The sequence below is a fragment of the Nipponia nippon genome, unplaced genomic scaffold, assembly GCF_047370975.1.
Source record: "Nipponia nippon isolate SJK-2023a ecotype South Korea unplaced genomic scaffold, ASM4737097v1 scaffold_2, whole genome shotgun sequence".
NCBI lineage: Eukaryota > Metazoa > Chordata > Aves > Pelecaniformes > Threskiornithidae > Nipponia > Nipponia nippon.
In genome coordinates this window covers 29,326,079-29,349,588 of record NW_028262336.1, presented here as the reverse complement: position 1 = coordinate 29,349,588, position 23,510 = coordinate 29,326,079, and the positions used below count along the sequence as shown (strand labels likewise).

General features: G+C 42.5%; 1 protein-coding gene across 3 annotated transcripts; it reads left to right on the top strand.

Annotated features, from left to right (window-relative positions):
- Positions 1–874: 874 nt before the first annotated feature.
- On the top strand, positions 875–23,283 carry LOC104020112 (claudin-8-like). Of its 3 annotated transcripts, none has more exons than XM_087756995.1 (6): positions 875–989; positions 1,404–1,557; positions 12,266–12,452; positions 13,459–13,529; positions 14,100–14,171; positions 21,094–23,283. In XM_087756995.1, exon 6 carries the CDS (start codon positions 21,147–21,149, stop codon positions 21,816–21,818), a length of 672 nt encoding a protein of 223 aa, XP_087613121.1. In that variant the 5' UTR covers positions 875–989; positions 1,404–1,557; positions 12,266–12,452; positions 13,459–13,529; positions 14,100–14,171; positions 21,094–21,146; the 3' UTR covers positions 21,819–23,283. The 3 variants fall into 3 exon arrangements, with proteins under 3 accessions (XP_087613121.1, XP_087613120.1, XP_087613122.1); XM_087756994.1 differs by lacking the exon at positions 875–989 and adding an exon at positions 1,065–1,188; XM_087756996.1 differs by lacking the exons at positions 875–989; positions 1,404–1,557 and adding an exon at positions 11,346–11,363.
- Positions 23,284–23,510: the final 227 nt, after the last annotated feature.

Sequence of the window (23,510 nt, the reverse complement as noted above, 5' to 3'; positions counted from 1 at the left end):
GGCTATTAAATATAAAAATACTGAAAAGAGTCTAAGCTGAAAATTGCACGAGGGGGACTTCTGGGAATATTCTGGGGAAGGGTATCACTAGTTACACAGCTACATCACTCCGCCACAAGCTGCTTTGGAAACGGGGCAATTGACTAGGTGGACCTGTGGTCTGATGGATTATGCCTGTAGTTATGTGTGCAGAAGCATGTATTGTATCTGAAGAGGACCTTTCCAGGGCAGACGGAAGAGAAATATGTCCCTAACAAGATACTTTACCTTCTCCATCTTCTCCTATAAGAAACCTGGCATGAAACTTCAGTGAAAATCAGTGTTAAACTTTGAAGTTCACAGCCAACTGTTTTTGTGTGTGGAGCAGCTGGTGGCACTAAAAGAAAATCAAATCAACTCACAATGAAAACGATGAGATATTAAAAGCACTTGGGGGAATTTCAGTGAAATATTTGGATGAAAGTGTGAGTTCCGCTCCTGCCCACATCTCAGCTGCAAGCAGGGAACTCAGTCTTCCTCATCAGCAGCTCCTGCATAAACGATAATGCAGTGAGCCTTGAATCGCAAAGACATTCCTTTGCAACTGAGGGACTGCTCCTAATTCCCCCTTTCCTCGCACAGAATCCAGTCTGCAATAACGCCGTGTCACACACCCCTGGCTCTGCAGCAACATCCCCCTCTCCTCTTTGGTACTTGCCCTCAGACAGATTGATACTCCTTTATTAAGTTCTCTCTTTGCCTTTATATTATAAAGACTGATCCCTCCTCCTCAGCTATTAAATGCAATTTCTGTCTATACGTCAGTTTACGCTGGGAAGACAGAGGAGAACGTATGGCTTGCCTGGACTTGTTCCTACTGGGAGAAAAGGTGCAGAAACCCCCCAGCATTGCCTAACATGAATTAAAACACCACTTGACACCTTGTTTAGACACAGTTTAAGACCTTCTGCCTGGTCTCATTTCTCATCTTTCTGCTCTTATATTTATAGGTGAGGACAATACCATTACAAATCTACCTGAGAAGACTGGTGTTAGGATTAATGTTTCTGCAGGTGTTTGAAGATGATACATAGCTGATAAATATTAAGAGACAGATGGATTGAGTCCAAAAATCTCAGGGCAAGACTAATTCACATTGTCGGGATTTCAGGACATTTGAGGGCACCACCCTCCTCCTCCTCCCCCTCTGTGAGACTCCGGTTTTTGCTGCTTTCTTCCTTATTCCCCTGTTCCCCTGAAGATTTAACCCCCTCCTCCCTTTCTGCAAAGCTTTGCCTCCTTCCTGCCCATCTTCTGGCCTCCCCTCACCACCACTTTTTCTCTGCTTGCCTTAGAAATTCCTGCATTTCTAATTTTTCTCAAGTGGTGAATCTTTTCTTTCTTTTTGTTCTTTTCTGTTGCAGGTACAGAAGCTGTGTCATATGTGGCTCCCCCTTCCCTCCATGTCCCTGGAAGGCTGGGCAATTTTGGGTGACCTATCATCTTTACGGAGGACTTCAGGCCTCCCCGTATTTCCAGTATATGGACAACGCATTTCTTTCCATTTTGACTTCCTTGGTGAGTGGAATGAACAGGTTTTGACTTGGTGGCACCATGCTGTCTAGAGAAACACACAGTGACTAACTCTTAGCCTATATTTTGAATGGCTTCATTGTTTCCTTTATTGATATTTTAATACATGTGTTTTATATTCCACCATGCCGACTGGAGTTGACCATGGCCCCTTATATCCCTGGGCTGATTAAATTGCTCTCTGTACATCTGCTCCATAGTTCCCTATTCATTACAAACTCACATTAGCTTCTAAAGCCAGGCCTCCTTGGTAATTGCTATTTGTTATGAAAGAAACTTCCATTTCCATTCTGTGCTAATTATTATATTTAAGCTGGATCTTTCCATAATTCAGAGAACCAATTGTCCATCTTTTGTGAAAGCAATGGTAATTCTTCCCACCTCTGCTGTCATTCTTTCCCTCTCTTGCACAGTAAACTGGAGAATAGTGTAGCCTCACATCAGCCTTTCTTCTTTTAACCACAGCTTGGCAATAACCCGTAGTTCTGTTATGTCTGCTTACCCTCCCATGCCTGTTGTCTACACAAAAGCAAAAAAACAAAAAGGGTTAGAAATGGGTTGTACTTCCCCAGGGAGATGTGCAGTTTTTATTTAGCTTTGCCTCTCTATTGCTGCTGCTTTGTAATGAATTTGCGGTAAGGAACATCTTGTCTGCAGAACTGTGTTTAAAATTAGAGAGGGGAACAACACATTGCTTGTACCTTTTGTTTCCCATTTCTGGGACGTGTTAACAACAAGCAGTGGAATTATTTGTTTGGCTGATTTGATCCCTGAGACTGCAGCAGGGTTTAACAATCTTTTTGACTTGCTTTATTTTAGACAATGGGTGGTAATCAACCAGAGAGTACATTCAGCACACTTTTCCTGCTTTTGTGTGGGCTCCAGGTCACCACTAAAACAGTCATTAGGCTGGGAGTTGTTTTTAACTTCCCAGCGTACGTACACACAACTTTATTCCACCCTGCAGCTGCTCCTAGCAAGACAGCCTCTCCTGGCAGCTTTTCTAAGCAGCGTTTGACACAAATTGGTCCATGTAGCCTGGGCCCGTGCACCACCCTGTGCTGCTCCAGAGGGAGGAATTTTTCTTCTTATGGCTTCATCCTTTATAGCCTAAAACAGAATCTGCTGCTGTGTTGAGTGCTGATTTTCTCTCTGTCCCACTACAACCTTTGGCGGATGCTGATGGGGTAGACATAAGTCAATGCCTTTGGCTAGGCTTTGGTTAAGATCCCTTTGGAGAGAGAAGGTTTTCCAGGAAGATGGGGAGGGGAGCCCCTCTGCTGTCTCCAGTGCTGCTGGTCCCGCAGGTATAGGAAGGATGAAGCTGGAGAAGGGACCATCCCAACTCTCCCCTGCCCCCAAGGGCTGCATAAGCTTCAGTCACCCAGGACCTTCAGCCTTGTGGTGTCAGGGGAATGGGCAGGGAGGCTGTTTTCAAAGGGGCTGTTCTTCCCTGCCATCCCTCTGTCTAGCTGCTGACTTTTATGCAAAGTTGGTGTGAAATGATGACAGGACAGAACTGACACGTAGTTGGCACAGATAGCGATGAGTGCTCAAAATGCAAAGCACTGGAAGACAAATCCTGAAATAATGGATAGTTTGTTGTCGGTATCAATTCATCAAAACAAGCTTTATTAAAAAATCACAGTACTGACCAGAACATCAGCGATTATGATGTACCTAATTTTCCTTTATGTTATGCTAACCCTACATCAGTACAATTTCAGTGATTTCACTGAAGCAAATCTAGCAATAGCTGGCATGATGCAGTGCCATAGTCAGGCATCAATCATCCATGAGAGTCTGCGTTAAAATTTGTGGCATACACAGATGGGAATTAGCCTCAAATTCTTGAGCTACCTTTCACTTAGACATCGTTTGGTCAGGTTATACCCCAGGGCTGAAATCCAGGGATTCCTCAGTACTTACCTTAGCTTTGTAAGTGATCCTTTCCAACCTTTGGCTGAGCTGAAAAAGTTTTTCTCAAGTCAAGGCTATATGAAAGACAAAGTGTAATAAATGATAATTAAAAAAAAATACATATAGTAAGCACACAAAATAATATGGTGTCAATGGCAATAAGAGGTGACATTGTGGGTTCTGGGGGCAGGAGTTCCCAGTACAGCTCTTTCATGGCCCAGGTGGGAATTTCTCCTTCCATGTGCTGAACCTCTATGCAAAACAAACCGGGGAGTGGGTGATGCTGTCCAAAGCAGCAGAGAGAGGATAAATAGTGCATTGGGAAATTAGGAGGACAGCCACAGTTGTAACCAGGAGACAGCTGGATTCCCAAGAGCTAAGAGCCTATAAGCCAGTTCCCCGAGGAACCAAGCTGGGAGAAGCCAAAACAAATAAAGCAAGCAGCATGCCTCTTTTGAGACAGACTTTGGGAGTCTTCTTTTCTGGGAAAGGATGGCTTCCAGAGAGCTTTCCCAAAGCAGCAGCCTTTAGACTCATGGCTTCAGCCCAATGCACCATTGGGAATGACAGGGCAACACAGCAGCCAGGACTGCAGAGAGCGACACAGGGAAATTTGAGGCCATTTTGTAGGGAAAAGAGAGCAAGGCCACCAGTGAACAAAGGGAAGGATTCCTGAAGGCAGGCTTTCCTGCAAGGGCTGGCTTCAAGAAGAGCAATGCCGTGGGGTTGACTCATTTTGCCTTTTCCGTACTAGAGGATGGTGTGAGGTTTCATCATATACATGAGGGATCGGGATTATGCTACTGCCCTGAACTGGTACGTGACTGTGTGCTTTAAGTACACTCTGGTAAAAATAACCACGTTATTAAATCGAAAGAAGAGATGTTAAGTCCTGCAAGCCACATTTGACAAGATGAATATGAGCTTATTAAAACAGACATGCAGTGTCACTATTTCTGAGGCTTTTATATTCATTTTTCATACCCATATGTTCATTTTCATTTCCCAAGAAGGGAAAACAAAGGCAACTGTTACCTGAGTTTGCCAAGATATTACATATTTTTAAAAAAGCAACCACAAAAGTCTTAAGAATGTGACACACCATCTCACCTTAAGCGTGCTCGATGCTTGCTTCTACGTTAGCTGCATGTTTGTGCTTCTCTCCAGGAGTGCAACACTTCAGCAGTCCAAAGACACCCTAGAACAACAATGGCAGCTTTCATTGCACTTAAAAAAAAATGTGATGATATTATCACCTGAACTCAGGTGCTCACTGCTTCACTTTGATCCAGGACATAATTAGATATCCTACAGCCATTTCTGTCTCCTTTAAAACTTGGGTTATAACCACATCGCTGCTAACTCAGCAGGGCTCAAATCTGTGGAACTTTCAGCTGATTAAACCCCGCAGTCTGCATTGGTTGGAAGCAAACATCCTGTGTGGGTTTGTTTGGGTGTTTAACAAGAGGAAAATTAATAAATATCCAGGCTGAATTCATTAGAGCAGATTTTTTTTCTCTCTCAGCTATGCCTGACCCCAGTGTCTTCATTTGCTATCTGGGTTTAGAAAACTTCAGGCAGCAATGATGTGAGGGTGGCTAAGTGGGAGGAGGTTTCTGTTATAATTATGAAGCCAGTAAACCTGAGGCCAAGTTCCTGGAAACATAAGCCCAAGGACTCACCACTCACTGTAAATATTTTGCACAGCATTTGCAGATAATTTGGAACAGTAATTGCCATCTCTACTCAAATAGAAATGTGAGTAAAGCACTAGGGCACATCCCCATTTTTCACTTAGCTAGCAAAAGTAATGGCAGTAGTGGCCCATCAGTGGCCTGGGCTTCAGCATGAGCTCCCAAACTGAATCTGAGGTCCCTGCTGAGCTACATGTCCCATACTAAGTCCATGCTTGCATTTCTGTTGTTATGTATGGCAGCCAGGATGACCACAGCATGACTTTCCCTACATGCTCTACAGTTGCAGCTTTGTGGCAGTGGAGCTATATTCTGAGTCCAGCTTTTTTGTATAGCATCATAAGGCCAGAGTAAATACATAGTTGCTAAAGAAAAAGGTTTTTTATGCTTATATTTATTTATCCCACTCCCTACTCTGAAATATGTGAGGAAAAGAAAGGCCGGTTTGGTATGCAGGCTCTCTTGGCAATGGCCTTACAGCAGAGAAGGGCCGCCACAAGAACCAGGATTCTGCTTCTGCTCTATAAGGCACAGTGGTGAATTACCTCCAATGTTCGGACTCAGCTCTGAAAAGGAGCTCCTTGTCCACCAGAAGAAACTCAAGTGGCAACAGAAAATATGAAGTCTTGATTGTCTTATGAGGAATTTATGATTGAATGCACATTTTGTGGTATTTTGGGACAATGAGAATTAATACTCATCAACAACCGTAAATGAGAATATGTAACCAAAAAAAAGTGTGTTTGAGATCTGTAATGATAATCTTTCACAGCTGCTTTTGTAAGGGGGGAATAATTTAGCAACACTATAGCTGATGCTGACTTTCTAGTTTGTGGTGAAATTATAAAGCAAATGTTTCCTCCAAAGAACTCCAGGGCTGTTTATGGGAGTTAGAGGCACACTCCTGAGACAGCAGGCTGGAATCTGATGTGTTGCAATATTGTAAATTGGTAATTTCACTGCACTGCCTTCAGCATGCCTTCATCCTATGGAAAATATCATTATAGGAAAAAAATTATGTGACTTGTCTTTAACTTGTAGGAAAATGAATTCATGCTAAAATGTCCATATCTTTTTCCCCCACACACATATAACGTTAAATCCTATGTGCTTATTTACCCACAGAAATACTTATATTTTTTCCTACTCCTAATGGGAAATTTCTGCAGAAAGAAAATCCTTAAATATGAAAAGGCCAGAGGCTGGTACAAGCTAAATAGAGGAAGATTAAGATCAAATACAAAAACATAGTGTAAAAAGATAAGAGACAACATAATTTCAGAATAAAATATTTAGATAAGGATTATTTGGGACACTGCAGAAGAGGAAAGAGAAGGGATTAGAACTAAAGAGGTGTGCTTTTTGTCACACTAAATTCTCCCCCGTATTTCTCATGCCCCTTCATCCATCTATATCACATTTGTTTGTCTAGTCTCCTTATACCTACACACAGTGTCTGTCACTTAGTAAGGACAGTGCTGCGGAAGGCACCATCGCAAAGAATTCTGACCTGGGTTGTTTTTCACAAGAACAAAGAGTCATGGTTGTACACTCCTTTCCTATAGAGGGCAAATTCTGGTTTAACAACACGTTTCATACATTTATTGTAGAAATACAAAAACAAGAGAGATGAGTGTTTGCCGTCAGCAGGCAGCTTTTTAACGTGTTTTTCAGCCATTACCTATTGCATCTTTAATTTCTGGATAGAAGCCAAGACTATTGATTTTGCCTAAGATTTTTGGTCAAAAGGTACATAGTTTTTTTTTAACTGCTCAGGAAAGTAGTTTGAGGCGTAGTACTTTTTTTAATAATTGGAATGGAATTTGTTAGTCAGTGTTGCCAGAAGAAGTAATCTTATTGTTGTTATTTGATAGTAAATTGCTATAATATTTGAGAAGTAACATTTCAAGGCATAGGAATTACTTGTAAGACTAATCTGATGGTCCAGCTTCAAAGCTAATAGTAATTTTTACAGCTGCAGTATAACATCTTCCAAGAGCCCAGCAAGAGCCCTGATACAAGATTTATTTTGTATTAAATGGTTGTGTAGATATAGTACAAATGAGTGTAGTTATTAGAGGTTTTAGACCCAATCAATTAGAATAAATTCAAAAAACCTGACACAAAAATCTTGTTTAAACTATGAGGCATAAGTACACAGTGTAGTTCAGTGCGTGTAGAGTGGACCCTCGAAGTATTTGCTCATGTTTTAAGTCAATCTTTCCCAAAGACACAGTGTCTGAACCTGGTAACTGAGTTACCGGGTTTTTTTACCAGGTTAATTATTTGTGCTGGCAAAGCAGTTCATTGCCACGGCCAGTAGCACTTTGCTTAATTGGACCCTTAACCCCTGCAAGGTCCCAAGCCCCATCAGCTCAGCCAAGCTCGCGCAGCCCTGAGCCGGTCGCCCTCGAGCACACCTGCGTGCCACACACCCTGGCACAGGGCAGCTCCTGGCTGCGGGTTAAGGAGTCAGTGGGGAAGCCCAGGGGAACTGCCGGCACAGTTTTTGCTGCCTGGACATTCACAGAGAGAGCACTGGATATTTTGTCTGGAGGACAGTTCTTGGCAGAGCTGGTGGTGGCCATCAGCAGGGCGGTGGGAACAGCCAAACGCCCTGTGGTGAGTCCACCAGTGCCAGGTCCCAGAGCTGGAGGGAGGTGCTGGGTTCCTTGCCCATGCCCGGAGGCAGCAGGAGCAGGCATGCTCGCTCTCCAGGGCTTTTCTCATGGCTCTGTCCTTCATCTCATCCGGTTCCTTTCTTGGCAGAGAGTCTCAGCTCCATCCTCACAGGCTTGAGCGAACCCCTTTTCTCTCGGTATGGGAAGCCCAGGCTGCAGCAGGATGCCAGGAACAGCTGTAAGTGACTGCGTGAGCCCTTCCAAGCTCTTGTAGAGCAAAGGCAAAAGGTTAGCTTAAATTGCTGCTGCAGGCAAGCTCTTCAGTCTCCTATCTTTGGGGTTGTAAGGGAACGCTATTCTGTCTTAGATAAGAGTAGAGACTTATCTCTTTTCAAGGTTGACTTCTCTAAATGATCCAACATACACGTCCTGAAGCTGCTGGGTGCCTTGCAACAGTCAGAATAGGGGAGGTATTCCAAATCTGGAGACATTTCAGCACATAGTTGCTAAGACTTTTTTTCCCTTTTCGCCCAAAAACCGAAGAAATGGAAACAAAAAAACCCAGCCCACAATGGATTCCACTAATGCTTTTGTGTGGAAAGGCAGGAATCAAGTGATGCCTCTGATCCTGCCCTGAATGTTTTGGGTTGCTCGACGCTTGCTCTGTCGTATGCCTTATTCAAAACCAACTTGACTGTTACTGAAGTGCACGTCCCAGTGGATTACACTGCACATTTGCGGGCTGACTTGTGTGCAGACTTTTTGGCCCATTAGTTTTCTTAAGAGGTGCTAGCTATTGTCTCCAGACGTGTGCACTCCTGCTCTTTATGTACGCTCCCCGTGCGCCGGGTCCATAAGGAGGGAGCTCAGCAGCCACTAACTCTGGTTTACAGGCACCGTGGAGCATGTCGAACCTGAATTAGCAGAAACTTTTAAGAGTAGCGTGGCCCTGCTCCCTACCCCCGTGTACAGGCTTGAAAGTCTGTTTCACCAACATGTTCAGAGACCAGACAGCCAGTAAGCAATTTTTATATCCTAATGGCTTCTAAATTGCTGATGATTTAACGGGAAGGGAAAATGAGCTGGAAATGCTGACAGTGCAGGTATGTATTTCAGGAAAGCACAGAAGAAAAGAGACTTTTCAGTCCTTGAAAAGGAGGATAACCACGACGTAACAGAACACTGAAATTTTGAGGCGTGAACCACATACATAATTTTCTGATGGCTGGGCAGCTGTAACTGCATTAGTGGCTTTTTGCCACTGAACAGATATAACCATACTGTACTTAGCAACCTACATCCGATGAGTATCGTGAAGCCTAATTAATGATTGTAATGTGCTTACCAGCTGACAAGGGCTGTTGACAAGTACTAGGTATTGTCATGCTTAATTGAGGGGTACCTGATATTATAGCCATGAACTGGAAGATGCTCAGATACTACTGAGGTGAGAACTGTGTGAAGCAGCTGAACAGATTGCTATCAATAAATATTGCTGAACTGCACAATTAGGGGACCGTTTATGCCTATAATCTCTGTTTTTCTTTTTTGATATTGATTAGAAAGGGTGACCTATTACTGACTGCGGCCTTACACAGCTCCCTTGCCCTACATGTTTCCAAGGGTAGACTTAAGAAATTCAGTACGAGAAATATATTAATTAAAACCTGCAGTACTGTATGGGCTCTTCGTTTTTAGCTGTCAGCAGATATGATCATAGAATCATAGAATCATAGAATTGTTAAGGTTGGAAAAGACCCTTAAGATCATCGAATCCAACCGTTAACCTATCACTGCCAAGTCCACCACTAAACCATGTCCTCAAGCACCACATCTACCCGTCTTTTAAATACCTCCAGGGATGGAGACTCAACCCCTTCCCTGGGCAGCCTGTTCCAGTCCCTGACTACCATTTCAGTGAGCAAGTTTTTCCTAATATCCAACCTAAACTTCCCCTGGCGCAGCTTGAGGCTGTAATGATGGCGTGCATGTCCTGAAGCATGTGCATAGCCTGCAGATTGACAGACCACGGGGAGATAATTTCATGTGCTCAGCAGAGGAAGCAGCCAAGTCACAACAGAAATCAGCTCACCTGGAGCTGCTGGGACACCCAACGTAATTTGGAGCTCCATTGGCTCTGTGCTGTGCTATGGTGTGTAGTGGAGATATATTCTAACACCAGACCTTGGGTGATAATCTAAGGACTCACCCTTTTATCCCTGGCTGGGAGGGGAGAGAAACAGCAGCTGACGGAGAGGTAGTGAATCTAGGCAGGACTGAGGCAGGAGCACTCCTGGAACAGCAACTGATGGATTCAGAAATCCTTCACCTGCATCTCCTGGGACATTGGTTGATATATGTCCACTCTATCAAAATTATATTGGTCAGGGGCATATTCAGTCCTTGCCTCTCTGTGTTGGTGTGAGGACCAGAATATCACCGTTTTGGGGCTGAAATAGCTCCCGTGGGCACTGTAAAGCTGCAGCTGCACCTGGCCATCACCAACATCTACTTATGGTGCTCCTCTCCAGCAGGGATGTGTGGGAGAGCACTTGATGCATATGTCGTGGTGGCTTTTCTCTTCATCTGGAAGCATAGACACATGAAGCATCTGCTTGGATGGCTTTTGGTATGGATTCACCATCTATGTTGGAGAAAGCTCCTGCTTGCTCTGGCAAGTGGCACAACCCTGCTGTCCCTGGATATTCAAGCACATTCAAGCACAGGAGTCCAGGGGGCTGGAGAAGATGCAATGCCTCTCTGCTCCCTGTGTGCTCCTGGGTGATAATGCTGGCATGCTCTTCCCAGGTGGGCTCAAGACGTCCTCACATGTCACCATCAACTTGTTTCCATTGAGCTCCACAGTAGCCAGGCAAGTTGTGCAAGGACAAAAAATGGTTCAGCCTGTTCTCTGGTCAGAACTTGAGAGGCTCTTGTTTTAATTTCTTTGGAACTAGAGACTGCTTGCATTAAATAGGGCAATGGGAATTTTGCATATGTCTTCAATAGGGGTGGGAGCAGGACCCCATATGGCACTTGGTATTGGGGAAATTTTGTAATAACTGGTCAGTAACACAGTATTTGATACTTTAATTGAAACTCTATGGCTTATTTTCACTTGGGCTATTGGAGAGATAGACTGGACATCTATATATTTTCAAAGCATTTATTTTTAATCCACTTTTTTCCTCTTTTTGGCTTTATACTTAGTTGAAATACTCAGAATAATACTGAAGAAAGAATACTCTGTGACTGCAGATGGCTCTGGGTGGCTGAAACCAGGTGAAGGCTCAGTCTGCAACTTCTCCGTTGTCCTATGCTAGGGGCAGGGCATAGATTAATGCTGCTTTTTTTTGCTTCTACTTATAGCCCAGGAGATGCGTACACCTACTGGAGGCTCAGAATTAGATAAATGATCCATAGTTTCAGGCCTAAGGCAGTTGCTTTCTCTGTCAGGTCTGCTGTGGCACTGTGTTACTGCTTTCCTTTTCCTTTCGCAGACATAACCAAGAGACAGCAGCTCCTACAGCCTGCCTTTCTAAAGGAAAAAACATGGGTGTGTATGTGTGAGAAGGGGGGAAAGCACTGTGTGTGGCAAGTTGCTTACCTCTTTGAAAAAAGGATGAGTATCTTTGGGAAACAGATGGAGAAATATATTTTTTTTAAATTACTTTCCTTTTAAAAAGTTTATTTTTTTGTTTTTCATGGGAATTTTCATATAAAATTCAATTCAATGATATTTTTCTCAGTTTGCAAAGTTTTGGCTTTTTAAATAGATCCCATGGAGAAAAATGGTGGCTTTATATTTAACAACTTCTTTTTTAACTTACTTTCACTGGTGAGACTTCTAAATTAAATATTTAGAATTTCTGTCATTGTTTAAATATTTCATTTGGAAATTTCATCTGATTATGAATTACATTGACAGAAAAGAACATTTGCTGCAGCATATGTTGTTGTTAAAAGCCAAACCCTGCTTGGATTGAAAAATATTGTCCTTGAAAAAATTGCACTCGGCTCTTCTCGCATTCCATGTGTGCATCCCAATCTCGCACTCCGGCAGAACAGATCAAGGAGCCGAACAAAGAAACACTGGAGAAAATTGAACATTTTCCCAATGAGGATAAATTTAACTTATCAGAGGAGGTGCAGTGTCGTAGCACTGATAATACTTCAGGATGATTGCTGTATCTCTGAGAAGTAGTTTTGTTCAGTACTTTCATGAAAGTAAGAGTGCATTGTGCCAGCTGAACATGTGCCATCTAATGGTTTACATTTTAATAGACCAAATTCAAATGTGAGTTTGCTGGCATAAGCTTTTAGCACAAATCTGGGAGAAGGTGGTGATCTGAAAGACACAGTTGGGAAGGGTGCAAACAAATATAAAAACCATCACCAAATGTGCAGATGTGTTCTGCGTTGCTAAGTGCTGTTCATAGACACTCTGTAATGTCATAGGTCTGACTCACACCAAGAGGAAACAGAGACAAACTTGGGCACAGACTCTCACCTCAGGCAGAGTGTCCTTTCCGCCTTGGCGCACAGAGAGCAGCCGCATCAGGGAATGTGGGAGATGGGAAGCTCTCAACATCGAGCAGTCAATATGCATACGCGGAATATGGGGGCAACAGCTGTATATTGAAGGGTGAGTGAGCTGAATGACAGTTTGGGTATGTACCTGCAGTTTTCTCAGAAAGAGAAAAGGGTTTGGACAGGTAAAAATGGAAATCCAAGGTGCTGCGGCTGCCAAGGAGCCAGGGCTTGTAAGCAGTCCCCAAGAGGGGAGCTGCCTGGAAGCCAATAATTTCCCACTGTGGTTCAAGTGAAAAAACGAACAACCCAGCACACTTCAGCCTCCCCAGGATGCTTGGGTTTTGTGTTTGTTTTTTCCTTTTATGCCTTTTGGTGAGCAAAAAATTTGGCTTTGAATATGGTGACCACTTTGGCTAAGATACGTTTCAGAAAATTTTTTGTATGTTTAGTTAAATACTGTGAATAATACTGACATGTCAAGAAAGCTCTTCCTTTTTCTTGCCTCCAGTCATCTGTTTCAGCTAGAGCTTATTTCATTCATTTAGTCATGTAGGTATTTCACGGTAAATTTGTAAAGATTTATTGTGTGGCACCCCAACTAGTTTAATAGGATATTGATCTGTGAATAACATTGCAGCTGGAACACTTTGCCTTGATCTTGAGAAGTTTTGGCATTATAAGTGGGCTGGTGTTGCTATTACTCCATGAGTGGATCTCCTACAGGATTCAGGAGGGGTCTGCCATTGGAAAACCTGGTCTGGCTAAAGGAGAAAATATTGAAACCCCCCTTTATATGATATTTTGATCCTTCCTCCAGTTTTTAAAGGCTTCCTGGTTTAGATGTCTTTTTCTAGAGCACCACTGACAGTTACGATGTTTACAAGGAGAAAGCTTTGCTCCTTTTGAACTTTGGAAAGTGCCTTTGGGGGGTTGCACGCACATATAAAAAGTATTTAGAGTACAAGTCTAAGTTTGTTCCCCTAGGCCAGCACTCAAAACAACGCCAGCTGTGCTCTCATAAAAGTACCTGAGGCTGGATTCCTGAGCTGGACTATTTCCTGACCGTGTTGTGGCCACGTAAAAGACAGCAAACGGTTGCTGCCCTTTTATTTTTGCAGGCGATGAGTTCCTGTGTGCGGAAACAGCAGCTCCTTCCTTCCTGCCCCTGGAACGTGGGACTCTGACCAGGGTAGGCAGTGAGTGAAAAACGTTTGCAAGCAGCAGTTGCCTCCATCATCTCTCTCATCCCAGAGTTCAGGGCGATTTATAAGATGTGGCTAGTGAAAGATTGCAACTAGCACACACTTCATAGCAGTGGACTCCGTGCTCTGCAATGTTATTGCAGGCTCAAGGAGCTTTATCTGTAAAACAGCTTGTATATTTATGTCATCTCTCCTACCATCAAAAACGCATGTGGAGGCTGAATAGGGAAGGGCTTACTAATACTAGAGCACTGCCTGGTGTCTGGGTGGGTTTAACTCATAAGAAGAGGTAAGGTTTGGATACGAGTCGATGCTGCAGCATCTGAAGCCGAAGAGAGCTCAAACACAGCTGCTGAGAGAAGCAGTAACGCCAGCAGTGCCGGGCTGTGCTTCGAAAGATTTGTGGGAGTACTCCAAAATCCTGCCAGCTGCTGGCTTCTGGCACAAAATGTGTATCACATTACAGTAGTTGCCATGCAAAGACTACAACTCTAGAGCTTGTTTTGGCCTGCTTGAGGATATTGATTGTGTTACTGATTTGCCTGTTGTTTTTCCAGAAATGATGTGATGATCTGGTGTGGAAGACGTTCTTTTGCTCATCCACAAAAATCCATTAGTGCCAAAGCCAGGTAAGCTATTGCAGAGGCGAAAGCATGTTAGAAAACTTCTGGGATACAAGTCTGGATTTTTTCTATCAAGAACGAAAAAGGAAAGTCAAGAAAAAGAGTGGGGAAGCCTATCCAGAAGACAGAAAACCAGAAGCATGAAATACATGCAGTTTGTATTTGTGTAAGGTCTTGACACCGCAGCGTTACCTCTAAAGCATGCATGCGCTGATTCCGTGGGTTGCAGATTAACTGCTGTTCTAAAGAAACAACGCTCTCCCTTCGGTCTTGTTCTAACTTCACACAGCATATGTTTTGAATTTGTGGGTTTGCTTGTCTGAGTCCCCCTTTCATTCCCTCCTCTTAGGTTACTACAAATAACTGCAAGTTTACTGTTATGCCTCAAAAATGCCAGACTGTTTCTACAATATATACATTATCACCACAGTGATTTTATTACACCAAAAGTTTAAACATGATTAATTAAAATGAAAACAATCCTTATCTCCTCTGAACATTTCCTCTGCAAAACTCTTAATATAGGTTCTAGGCAAGCAGGTAAAACCGAAGTTTTTCTCTCATTTCCACCTGTGAAATCCTGCCACAGTCATCCAGGCATCTGGGGTATAACAGAAGACAAGCACCGGCCAGTTGTTTTTACCTTTAATGAAGTATCATGTCACCCTTGTGAAAGTCTTATGATTCAGGATGGGCAGCCCTTCACAGCAAGAATGTTAGGAATGCTAAAAATAAAAGCCTGGGGACCTTTTAGAAAAGAAAATTAAATGTAATATGGTGATGCTTCAACTGGGTTGGAGCAGAAATGTCACAAATGATAGGTTTTGTCTGGAGAAGTAAAACTTTTAATCACACCAACTCAGGTAACATTTCATTTCAAAGAAGGTCTGGCATCTGTAAATTGTAGGCTAATTGCAAGAGATGCTAGAGAATGCTACTGAGGCAGCCAGGGGTAAACTGGGATTTAAATTTTCTTTCAAACACATCAATCATGGAACTTTTTCTAAAACAATGAAGAAATATATTCATCTCAGACCTTCATATTTGTGATCACGTCTCTTTCTGCGTGAAGAAAAAAGTGAATTTATCCAAAATACTTCATGTTCCTACTCATTTCACAGCAGAGGGGCGATGGGTTTCAGTGAGCGTAAGCTAGGTATCTGAAGTCAGCTTGCCTGTATGACCCTTTCTAGGCTCTCCCTCTAGGAAGAACCCTGGGACAGAGGTTCCTGGGCACCAAGTACTAGAGTCTGGGGTGAGAAATGTCCTATGGCCTCCTCAGGGTGAATTTCCTGGTGCAGAATGATCCCCTGACATCTGCCTATGAACTCTATCTAGTCCAAGCAGATAGTTTTCCATCCCTTCCTTTAGCATAGCATTGTCTGCTATTAATTCTTACAAAGATTCAGCAACATAATAGGTCAGTTCTTTGTTCAGGTAACCAGCTCTTCATGAGGTTTCAGCTTTCTCTAAAGGTGTACGGAGGCAGGTAGCATAGGAAGTTGTTGCCTCTGACGCTCTTCAGCCACTGGCTATCTTCAGAAATCCTATTTTTGAACTGTGTGTCCCTGTTCCAAGTTAGGCAAATTTTCTGCATTAACACTTCACACAAAACAAACAGAAGTTAAAAGCAGGGAAATTGAAATTTCTGCACCGCATGTTAATCCAGGGGGAACATCATCACATTGTCATGGATTTTATATATGGGATTTAAAGCGTGGGGAGCAAGAGAAGCAAATATGCAAAGTTATTTGGGATATTAGGCAAAAAGATTTTCTGCAATGCTGTTACATTACTAGCCAAGGATTGCTATTTTTTGCACTTCTGTCATTGTCCCTTTTGCCATCTAGATGATGGTCTTTTGCTAGTGGTAAGTGATGGAGAGAGAAAGTACAGGAGTAAAAGTTACCTCAACTGAAAAGAAGTGGCTCTTCAGTGAAGCTGATTCTGAACGTATGTTACTCTTTCTGTTTGCACTAGGTATGTTGAACTGGCTTTTCATGTTCTGCTACATTAGGTAAAAGATCTTCAAGAAAAATAAATGCCAGGCTATGGTATACCTGGGGCGAGCCATAGAGCAGTGCATATCCACTGACACAGTAATAATAGCCTTCCAAGAAAGAAAATGCTGAACAACTTGTCTGACATCAAAACACTCCTCTGTTTTTCCATAAGAGCATCAATAATCAGGATTCTTTTCAATGTGCTACTGATGCAGGGTGAGATTTTTGGAGGTGTTGAGCAACCACTTCTTCCCCCTCTCCCCACCTCCCCCTCAGCATCAGTGATTGCTGTTAGCAGTTTACAACTCTGGAATTAAAAATTGCTACATGCTCAGGAAGAGGAAGGACATTATGCTTAAAACATGTTTTCCTGGTGTATTTTATTGCAAAACATCTTTAGTGGCTGAAAATGGGTCATGACAGGGACGTGGGGGCTGGACTGCCCCGGTGGGGAGCAGTGGGTTCCCAGAGAAGCTGTGAGAAACGGTGCTATGTGGCAGCTGAGCTAATCACAGGGTCATCTCATCACTTTACCTCCTCCCTAAACTGCGAGCAGCATTCAGAAGAAAAGACATGTAAGAAGGGTGAGAAATCCCTTCTTGCTCTCACACAAGGGGATTCATTGGAGAAAGGTGCTACCAAAGCATCAAGGAGACAGGGAAGCAAAATGCCTTGACTGTGGGGTCCTGTTTGAAGCTAACAGACAGACCAGTCAAGCCCAGTCCTGAAATGTTACGTATTTTCTGCTCAGGCAGTGCTGTAGTTGCTTCAGGTCCACGTTATTCACCAAGAATACAGAACAACGGTTGCCTGCAGCTGACTTACTCACCCACTCTGGAGAGGAGAAAGGGGAGGAGGGCAGAGCTGGGAACACTGAGAAAGAAAATACACAGGTCATAGAGAAAAGCTTGACACTGACTTTAAGGATATTAATTCCTCAATACAGTGGGAAAAGAAAAAGAAAAAGAAAAGAAAAAGAAAATAAAAATAAAAATAAAAAAAAATAAAAGAAAAGAAAAGAAAAGAAAAGGAAAGGAAAGGAAAGGAAAGGAAAGGAAAGGAAAGGAAAGGAAAGGAAAGGAAAGGAAAGGAAAGGAAAGGAAAGGAAAGGAAAGGAAAGGAAAGGAAAGGAAAGGAAAGGAAAGGAAAGGAAAGGAAAGGAAAGGAAAGGAAAGGAAAGGAAAGGAAAGGAAAGGAAAGGAAAGGAAAGGAAAGGAAAGGAAAGGAAAGGAAAGGAAAGGAAAGGAAAGGAAAGGAAAGGAAAGGAAAGGAAAGGAAAGGAAAGGAAAGGAAAGGAAAGGAAAGGAAAGGAAAGGAAAGGAAAGGAAAGGAAAGGAAAGGAAAGGAAAGGAAAGGAAAGAAGAAAAGAAAAAAGAAAAGAAAAGAAAAATGGTTAAATTATGTATGTGCATATTTGTTTTATAACAAAATAATAGGATCCTGTGGCCAACAGTGAAATATGATTAGCTAGTCACAGGTATTTCTGATATTTCCCTGTAATGAAATGGCATGTTTGAATACAGAGAAGAACGAATAATGAGATTCTTGACTTCCTCTGTTTTAATTGTAAACAAGCAGATGCAATCCATAACGCTAAATAAGATTTCCCCGCATTTCCTTCTGAAAATGGTTTTAAGCAAGATAAGGCACTAAAATTTAATCCTTCTAAGAATGTGCAAATACTGAATCCTTGATGCAGACACAATCTTACCATGAATTTATATGGGAGCTTTAATGGTTTTGTAAATTAATCAATAACGTGGTTAAATTATATTTGCTCAGCTAATTATTTTCCATGTCCTGTAAATTAGAACTTCAGTAGTCTCTAAGAAAAATCAGTCCTGCTGCTTGTATCACACTTGTGTTTACTTACTGATATGCTATTAAAGTGCTTGTTTATTTGTTCTGCTATAGGCTGGTATAGGCTGGTAGGTTTTTCGTTGCTGTTTGAGCGGCAACCATGGGGCTGCAAAGTCATGCAATGATAATTACATTATTATATATTTAATATGCCAAATCCATTTTAGCAGAGAAATACTGTGCATTTATAGCTTCTATTCAAAATCGTCCTTGTCTCACCCTTGGGGGAACAGGATTTTACCACTCTTCTCCCCCAAGAAATCTTCAGGACTTTTTTTGATGACTGAAATGGACCTTGATTGGATTCTTAGCCTCATGACTTTGAAGGGCACAGCTTTAAGCATGCGTTGGATTAGATGACATTCAGAGGCTTCTTCTAACCTGAATTATTCTGTGATTCTACGAATCCAGTCATCCAAGAAGTTTTCCCCACCCGGTTTTCCCAAAGTCCTGTACAGACCCCCATCACTTACGAGGCTGTATGACAGGACTAGTTTGCAGCACGAATTGTGATTTTGGTTACAAGATCCAGACTCTCTCATGCTATAGCAGTCTATACAGTTCCTACATCAATACAGTAAGAGTTAGTGTGGCCTCTCCAAATTAATGCATTGGGAATGTATACATTCTGCCCAACAGAATCAAGTCACCCTTTATTGCTGGCCAGAAAATGACACCCTTCACAGGAGACCAGGGGTTGCAGCAGGAGGAGAGCTATTACCCCCAAGCGCCCTTGCACCTGCAGCGCACCTCACCTTTGGGAGGAGGGCACTGCCCACCCCGCTGTGCAAGCAGGCCAGCAGAGGCACAGAGCACAGCAGAGCGCTGGGGCACGGGGCTGCAGCGTGTAAAGCCCAGGGGCAGTGAAAAATGACATGGGCCTTCAGCTCACACGGCAGTCATGGTCGCTAACTCAGGAGGCTACAGGGCCCCTCCCTTGCCTTGCTCACAGACATGACAAAAGGGGCTCGAACTGCCAGAGGAGGCTGACTGATGGCAAGCAGAAGCCAAAACTGCAAGTACAAATGTATGGCAGAAGCAATGCAGAGCAAGTAGTGTAGTTGCAGTGGGATCAGATACCGCTGAGCACCACAGCAGTAGGAGCAAACCCCAAAAAAACAGATTTCTGCTTGGCTTCTCATCCCTTAAAATGCTTTTGGAGCTGCCATCAGACTAACCGCACTTTTCAGGGCAAGGCATTCAGTGCCTTTGGATTAGGAAAAGCATGCAGACAGCAGGTTTGATTTCAGAGATATAAACAAAACTAAAAGGGCATAATGGAAAGTTGCCTGGCCACAAATCAGGGCTCAAGGGACCAGAAACCGAAGGAGATGTTACCCGCCTTCATCCTTTTAGCATGTCTTTATAAGCAGCAGCCTGCTGCAGAGGTTGGAAAAGCAGGTTGAAAACTAAACTGAATATGGAAAGATTTGTAGAGTGCTTCTTACTTTCCCTTGCCTCCTAACCATAGTTTTATGCACACACACACAGAAACACACTTAGGGAGCATAAAATACTACATGTAAGTGGGACTTTTATCTCTTCTCTATCTTTGATATGCCAACAAGCTGGCATATTTAGCACTGCACTGTTCTATTTTTTTGCATTTACTTTCTGTTTTTGAAGATATATAAATGGCAAGAAAAGAAGTAGAGGCAAGAAAGTTCAAATGAATAGCAGGAGACTAGTATTTCAATATCCAGCTAATTATATCCTAAATTGATCTTTTACAGTGTAACAAATTAGTTCTTGTCTTAACATATGGTGTACTACTTTATAACAAAAAATCCTAGTTTATGCCTATTTTTTTATTTTCCATGTTAAGGCACATGCAGAGATCAGGCTCAATGAAACGCATACATTTGTAGTTATATGAATTTGTAAAAAGAACCCACTGCTACATGCCTGTTTTTTTTTTTTTTCTAGATTTTTGACTGTGGTTTCTGTTGCTCTGACTTTCCCAAATTTCTTCACCTGACATTTTCTGGGATTGTCTCCTGGTCACATCACACAAGAACTCTTGAATGAACAGTTCACCTGCTCTTCATAATTATTTTTTTTTTTTTAATTAAAATGATGTTTTTCTAAAGTATTTGTTTGTACATGGAAAGCTCTAAAAGATCTTTACTTGGAGAGCCAGTGCTTTCCATTGCACTAGACTCCATCATAGGGTAATTGCCAGGTTCGCTTTTGCACAGGAAAACAATTTGCTGCATAGCTTAAGTCACCATTCTGTAGACCTGACTGTGCAATCATTTAAGCACGTGGACATCTCCAGAAGCCTGCCTATCCCCAATACACTCAGTAGAGCAACAGAAATGTATAAAGCTATATATGTATACAGGTATTAGCAGGATTGAGGTCTCTTATTGTTCCTTCTACCTCTTAAATGGTCTTTTGCAGCTTTGATTATCCTCTGCAGAACTGTTTCAGGTTTAGAGTTACTTTATCTTTATCCTTTCGATTTGCTTTGTTCCTTGATCCTGTCACTGCAGTACTCTCCTTCAAGCTTCAGAACAAAAGTACTTTTGGGAGCAGAGGCCCTGTGGCAGGGAGCGGGGCTCTGCTTTCCTCCTGGCAATTTGCCACCAAGCCGAGCCAAGGCAGAATATTCTTGCTTGCTTGGTGCAACAGCTTCAGTAACTGCACCAGTGCACACCTAAGCCTCCCTACTGAGACCAGTCCATTTCCTTAGCACAGGCAAACCTGTAGGCAATAGCTAGAGTTAAGGGAGGGCTTGCTTTTTTTTTTTTTTTCCCTCCAAATAAGCAACTTCAATGCAAAGCATTTTCCTTAGAAGGTACATTTAGCCTAAGTGGCTCTTGCTGGTTTACACACACCCTGTCCTTTCTCTTGCTTTGGAAAGTTGTTCCACTTGATTGCTCAGTTTGCCTCTTTGAGTCAGTGGTGGCAGGGGAATTATAAAGGTGATGAAGGGGCAGGCAAGTCCCAGGTAGTGCGTGCCAGATTTAAGCTGATTTAAAGTTGTGCAGACTGACTCTGAAACTTTCTTTGCACAAGGGACAACGACTTTCAGAAAAAGTTGCTCATTTTTTTGCCAACAGTGTGCGCCTGACTCAGGGAACCTGCTGAGGTGTGCTCACCTTTCAAAGGCAACATGGTCGGTGGTGCTTTGCAGATTGCTGGGCTGCTTGTTGGTGGCATTGGCATGATTGGGACATTTGCTGTCACGGGGATGCCTCAGTGGAGGGTGTCTGCCTTCATCGAGAACAACATCATCGTGTTTGAGACCATTTGGGAAGGCCTGTGGATGCACTGCATCAGGCAAGCCAACATCAGGATGCAGTGCAAGGTCTACGACTCCGTGCTGGCCCTCTCACCGGACTTGCAGGCATCCAGAGGGCTGATGTGTGCTGGCTCGGCGCTCTCCTTCCTCGCTTTCGTGGTTGCCATTATTGGGATGAAGTGTACACGGTGCGGGCAGAGCAGCTGGCAAGCCAAGGGCTATGTTATTCTGACAGCTGGGATCCTCTTCATCCTCTCGGGTGCTGTCGAGCTCATTCCAGTCTGCTGGGTTGCCAACACCATCATCAGTGACTTCTACAACCCCATGGTCAACGTTGCACAGAAAAGGGAGCTTGGAGAGGCCCTCTACCTGGGCTGGGTAGCTGCCTTCTGCCTCATTGCTGCCGGAGCCATATTCTGTTGCTTTTGCCGTTGTGAGAAAACCAGAAGCTACGGATACTCCGCACCAACCTACTACCCCACTCACAGCCAGCATTTGCACAGGAAGACTGAAAGCTCATACTCCAAAAGTCAATACGTCTAGATGCCTCCTGCCTTTTCCTATTTTTGAAGCATTCAGTCTGTCTGGATGGATTTCAGCTTCTGCACAAAAGGGCAGCTAGAAAGCTGCTTTTGCCTTCTGCTCTGTAACTGCTGCTGTTGGGGCTGCGTTTTGGAGCTGCAGTTGCCCCCAGTGTGCTCTGCTGTGGCTAATGCTGTGGCACGGACAATTTTAATGCATGGAAAGGTGAATGTTTAATATTATTTTAATAGTAACTTGGAATAGCTTTTGGGTTGGCTTTGCTTTGGGTTGCATTTTATGTGTAAAACAGTAATAAAAGGCTTAAAGTTCCAATGTGATATGAAATTCTGGCCTATTGCAAAGAAGAGGGGAGTGAAGCAGCTGGTATTTTTTTTTTTTCCTGCCCAGGAAAGAGGGGATAACAGTGAAAAAGGACAAGACAATAATGGTTTAAAAGAAAAGCATTCACTAAGGGATTGATTTACTGTTGGTTTAATGGAAGGTTGCATGAAGAATTTATTCAGCAGAGGAAGGTAAGCTGAAATATATGAAAAGTATCCCTTATTTCAGAGAATAAGCATAGCTCTATATTCATCCTAAATATCATCTTTCTGGTGAAAGTTAATATTTCTTTTGTAATCCATATAGGTCAAACTCATTCACGTCCTTCTTTTTAGAATCAGCAGTATTCCCTTGCAAACTCCTTGTGGTTTACAACATTTTTGCAGTATTGCACAGACCACAAGTACTGCTGCAGGTCTCTGTGATACATATATTTTTAAATAAGGGTCTTTTGTACAGTCAGGCCAATATTTTGCTGAGACCCACTCACACCAGCATAGTTTATAGGCATAAAGAGCATAAACAGTGATAGTATTTTCTCTCAGTTCACATTAAAACAAACTAAACAATATTTTTAATAATAAGATCATGCACCCATGATAAATGACAATGTAAAGGAACCAAGTCTACTGAAAACTAAATAGTTCCATACAAATTAATTTAATAAATGACCCAAATTAATCAACAGTAGTAATATTTTAATAGAATTTTGTAACCAACGAATAAGGTGTAACTCCTGAGCCACAGAAATCAATGGAATTTTGCCTTTGACTGAACTGGGAATACAGTTCAATTTGTGGTGTTTAATGGAGAACAACATTCTTTTTCTAGAGTTTGATTGACTGTTTTAAATATTTTATAGAAAGTTTATTATGTGATCTGTAGTTCTCCACTAAATTCCTTGGACTATTATTACTTGAAAGTTTGGAAACAAATTCTTCACTTCATAAGATGCAACTCTGAACAAGCTAGAAGAAATCAAAATCTGCTCCAGAACTCTCTTCACAGTGTTTGTAAGATACATAGTAAGATGTGCTTGATTATGTAATTTTAGTTTTCCTCTTTATTTTTAAGCAAATTATTTCTACATATGTATATGTGTAATGTGCCTGACCTTTCTGTAATATAGCAGTGTGTAGGTGTATTTCCTTTGTATTCCTTCATTCATGTTTATATGCCAGTCCAGTCTGGTTTTTGGGGGGACGAGAGTGGAGGAGAAAAGCTGTTGTTAGCAGCACTTTCTGAGTATCTTACACAGCACTCATAGCTAGAACACCAGGGCTTGTAACGATGTCTACAATTAAGTCATCTGCCTAGTTCATCACTCTCAAATGTAGGTACAAGATCTTACTCAGAAAACTACATGTATAT

What these genes read in the sequence shown, in the direction of transcription:
- LOC104020112 (XM_087756995.1), top strand. Translation starts at nt 21,147, where the DNA reads ATGGTCGGTGGTGCTTTGCAGATTGCTGGGCTGCTTGTTGGTGGCATT.